Source organism: Fulmarus glacialis, unplaced genomic scaffold, assembly GCF_000690835.1.
Source record: "Fulmarus glacialis isolate BGI_N327 unplaced genomic scaffold, ASM69083v1 scaffold47018, whole genome shotgun sequence".
Lineage (NCBI taxonomy): Eukaryota > Metazoa > Chordata > Aves > Procellariiformes > Procellariidae > Fulmarus > Fulmarus glacialis.
In genome coordinates, this window is record NW_009231034.1 from 1 (window position 1) to 4436 (window position 4436).

Genomic DNA, 4436 nt, shown 5'->3' on the forward strand with positions numbered 1-4436 from the left:
GGGCGAGGCCGGAGGTACGCTTCTCGGGAAGAGTGAAGGTCTTGGCCGGTAAATACTTGCTGAAGGGGAAGACTACGGGTGCTAATCTTGCTCTCTCCAGCTATGGCATCTCGGGAGGCTTCCGAAACATCCTTCTTCAGCCTGAGAGGTGTAAGAGAGCGGATGCGGGAGAAGAAAAACGGTGCCTTGAGGACTGCGAAGTTGAATGCCTCACTTGCATCAAAAATCAAAACGAAAATCATTAGTAAGTGTATTTTGCCTTGCAGCATGTGCAGAGGCTGGCAGCTACGTCAGCTTGTAACTCTGCCTTTGGCCGTGGTGGTGGTGGGTGGCAGTCTCTTACCCAGAGCTTATATTTAACAGCTGCTTCTCTGCCTGTGGGTTTCTAGGGAATTCAGTACCCTGCAAATGAGTGTCAAGTGCCACCTGAGGTGCCCAAAGATGTCTGAGGTATCTGTGACTGGCAGGTTTAATTCAGAACCTTTGGAGCAGCGGCTGGGTGCTCGGCAGCATCTCAGATGGCATTATACAGCTGTGTCTGGGTAACTGAGTCCTCAGGGTCCAAACAGCAAAAATAAGAGGTGTGGAAAGTATTTTATATGCAATCCTGTGCAGAAGCTAGCCCAACTGTGATTTGTTTTCATGGGGGAAATAATGCAATGACAGTGCATGAGATAATTTGGACTACCTTGACAAAGTTAGATATTTCTGTAACATTTATTTGTTTTGAAATTGGAAAATATGTAGATCTGCTCAAGGGCTGCTACACAGGAAAGCAGTTTTTTCTCCCTCTTTCTGGATGGAGATGAAGACTCGGAGCTATAGGTGACTTGTTCAAAGTCTTTCTAAACTCAGCACCTGAACTATGCCATCATTCATCAAGGACTGAAGCAGTAGCTTGCTGACTGAGCATGACCCACTGAGGATGGAGAGGGTGTCTGTCTGAAGTGTTGCAGGTTATTACGGAAAGTTTTTCCTGCTGTTCTCTGGGGACTTCTATTGCTGGAAGGAATTATACTGCTGACGTTGTGTGGAGGCTATTGAACTATGCAGATCTGAGCCTGAGGGAGGCTATTCTGGGAACAGGAAGAAGTACGATGAGGGAAGAGGCATGGATGAGACCTTGGATGCTGATTCTGTGTGGTACTTCTCTATCACTTACAGACAACTCCTCCACTATTAAAGTCTCCCTAAAGCACAACAATAAAGCACTGGCCCTGGCCCTCAATGCGGAGAAAGCCAATGCACAGCGGCTCACCCAGGAGAAGACCATCTTACAGAAGGAGGTGGAGCAGTGCCACTTCCAGAATGCTGTGCTGCGGCACAAGCTCTCCTTCCTGGTATGGCACTAACAGTGTGGCTGGCATGGAGAGGGGTGGTGGGCAAGGTATGCAGCACTAGCATCTCAGCCTTGGGAGGAGTGAGCTGTTACTGATTGTCCATGTTCTCTGCGTATGAAAAATGTCACCATTCATTTGCTTACTCTTTCTTCCAAGCTGTGTTCTCCTCAGAACATGCCTTGTTCTGGCTACCAGCATCCTTGTTGGAATAGATGATTTAATGTCTTCATGGTTTCTCTCTCTTTATTATCTCAACATAGAATAACACCTTGAAAGAACTTGAAAATCTTATGGCTGCACTTAAGATGGCCCGGCTCTCTGAGGTAAACCATGGGAAATGTGAACACACTGCTCTGGGAAGGGAGCTGTGTTTGTCTCTTTTTTTTGCTTTATGTTGCCCGCTCACTTCAGTGTTTGATGCTTCAACTGTTTTTCTTTGATTGCTTGAATTGTGCTGGCTGCATCCTCATTTTTAGCTTGGTGTTAACGATTTCCAGGGTACCACTTTCTGTAGGAAAGGCTACAGTTTTAAACTGCCTTCCTCTGGGTCATTGGCTGTATTGGCCAGTAGGCTCTTCTGCTATGACAGGTTGTGACGTCTTTTCAGTTTCTTTAAGTGTTGCCATGGCAACTTGGGATATGGAATAGGACACTTCCCATATGTCCTGTCTCATGGGTGGATGGGAAAATATTCCTGCTTCCTAGTCTCAGATTATCTGAACTAGTTTAACTTCATCCTTAAGCCTGTGGAGACAGAATCTGACTCTGCTGCAATTTATTCCATAATTCATGCAATTTTAAATGGGAGAGGGTTGCTGGCAGTATTTGACATACTTTTCAGGGTGAAATTGAGCTTCTGCTGTTTCTGCGTAGGAGGGTGCACAGGGGATTGCAAGAGCTTTAAACTACCCTTCTATTTCTCTGCTTTCCAGTTCCATGCAAGTTCTGCATCCTTGTCCAATGGCCAGAAGAGCAGCATGACTGAAGATAGCTGGGCCGATGATATTGCAGATGGTCAGCTTCTGAGGTGGGCCTTAAAATGTCAGATATCACCAAGCTTGTCCTGAATTTCTATATGCTAAACTTCCTATTGTGTTTTACGTGTGTGTCTAGTTGTCTGTTTTACATGAGATGTCTTCTCTAAACCACCACTGCTCGATGTTTTCCTTTACTCTGTGTCTTTCTGCTGCCACTCCTTGCCTTATTTGTCCTAATGCCAAGTCCATGCATAAGCTGGTCCTTCTCCCTCCTTTGTTTGAAAGCGCATTGCTTTTAGGTAGTTTTTCCTTTGTAGCTGGTGACCACTGCAAGATTTCCTCAGTGAGTGAGTGCCATAGCTGGCTGCTTTGATGATTGTTACATATAAATGCTTAAGTCATCTGGTTGTATGATGTAAACTTGTGTTTTGGAAAGAAGGTCAGAGCAGGATCTCTTAAAATGTATCTGAAGTTCTGTTTCTCCTCTGACCAGTCTCCCCTTTGAACACAGGGGAGCCCTTGGAGCTGCCCATATACATACCTCCAAGCAGCCGCGTTGGTGTTCCACAGCGAGGTGAACCTGTGGTCGCAGCCTGTGCGCTGAAAGCCCTTACTTCCTTCTTGCCTCAGTGTATTTTTCTCCTCCTTCTGTGTCCGCAGCAGTGTGCTTTCCTTATGAGTTGTGCTTGCACAAAAATGGGAAATCTGTGCTGGCTGGGCAGTGTGTGTTCTTCAGCACTTGAAGCCTTCAGAAATGTATTTCAGCAACTCTTGATGGAGGTGAAAGCTGTAGCTGTTCTGCTGAATTCTGGGGCCTGTCACAGGTATGGAACATGCTCCATTGCTGTTATTCCTTCTCACCAGGGCTGCAGGGATGCCAATGAGGGTGCCCATTTCCAAGCGGTGTGATGCAGGACAGCACGGTGGCAGCTGCACAGCAGTACAGACATCCTCACTAGATCTTCAGAGACCTTCTTCTAATGAGCCACTGGAAATTGTACCTGTTGCCTCCAAAGACACTTTGCCACCACAGCCTGCTGAGAAGCCTCAGTCCCACCAGGAAGAGAATGGGAAGAAGCCAACTGAAGTAATGGAGGCACAAGAGGCTCTTCTTGACTCTTGCATCTTTGGAGGTAAATTTGCATCTTCCGCTGTTCTTCTAGTATGAGTTTGCATGTCTGTGTTCAGAAATGAATGAGTGCAGTGCCATAGCTCCAGTTAGCTCCTAACCATCACTCCAGCAGCTCCTAATTACTGTTAGGAACTGCATGCTTCAGTGATGCTGATATTGCTAGAATTGCGTATATCCCAGAATGGGATGTCTTGGTGGGGATTTTTGGCATGTTTGCAATAGCTCAAGATCACTCATCAGGCTTTCTGAGTAATAGGCACTGAGCTTACATAAGACTTTCAGAAATGTCTGAAGGTGCAGAATCTGACTAGATTCTGTTCCTTGTGGATTTGCTGTATAAATAATAACTCTCATACAGATTGTGAGCATTCCTAAATATTAGGGCTGGTTAAGGGTTCTTGCTTTGGGCTGCCTTTCAGTTCTGAGAGGAGCCAGCTGAGCAAACTTACATGGTAAGTTTGGGGAGTCCCTGTAGAGACAAAATCATGCTTTTTCTATGCTCTGGATTTGTGGCAGTGTATGGGGCATGGCTTTTAGTGGTATGGGGAAAGCTGGCATTTGCCTGCTGCATTTCTCAGTCTTAGGAATGAATTTTGTCTTTCCAACAGAGGCCTTGTGCACCACCCAACAAAATCCCAACAATTTGCCAGCGCTTGCCTGGGAAAGTCATCCTCTTTCGTATGAGGGCGATGAGATGGCAAAACATTTCTTTGATCGTCTCTCACAAGGGCATGTTACTCAGAGGAGAAAGTGTTCCACCCTGTTTGCAACAAGCACTCCATCTTCCGGTGTGGATATCTTCCCATGTGTCAGTTCCACTCAGGCAGCTCGGTGGAGTATCACAAAGGACAGCAGCAGCTCCAGCAAGAGCAATGCACAGCCACGGCTGAAATCTCCCAGCTGTCTGGTTTCACCTACTCAAACCACTGTTATTCCTGATAGAAAATCTTTGGGTAAAGAGATTTTCTGTGATCAGCCACAGGCTAA

At 46.2% G+C, this 4436-nt stretch overlaps 1 protein-coding gene across 1 annotated transcript; it reads left to right on the forward strand.

The window, feature by feature from the left end:
• The first annotated feature begins 102 nt into the window (after positions 1-102).
• On the forward strand, positions 103-3403 carry LOC104072212 (shugoshin-like 2). The gene is given in 6 exon segments (XM_009584433.1): positions 103-244; positions 1165-1340; positions 1601-1663; positions 2273-2367; positions 3182-3354; positions 3357-3403. Coding segments are annotated over 6 exon segments (696 nt in total).
• Positions 3404-4436: the final 1033 nt, after the last annotated feature.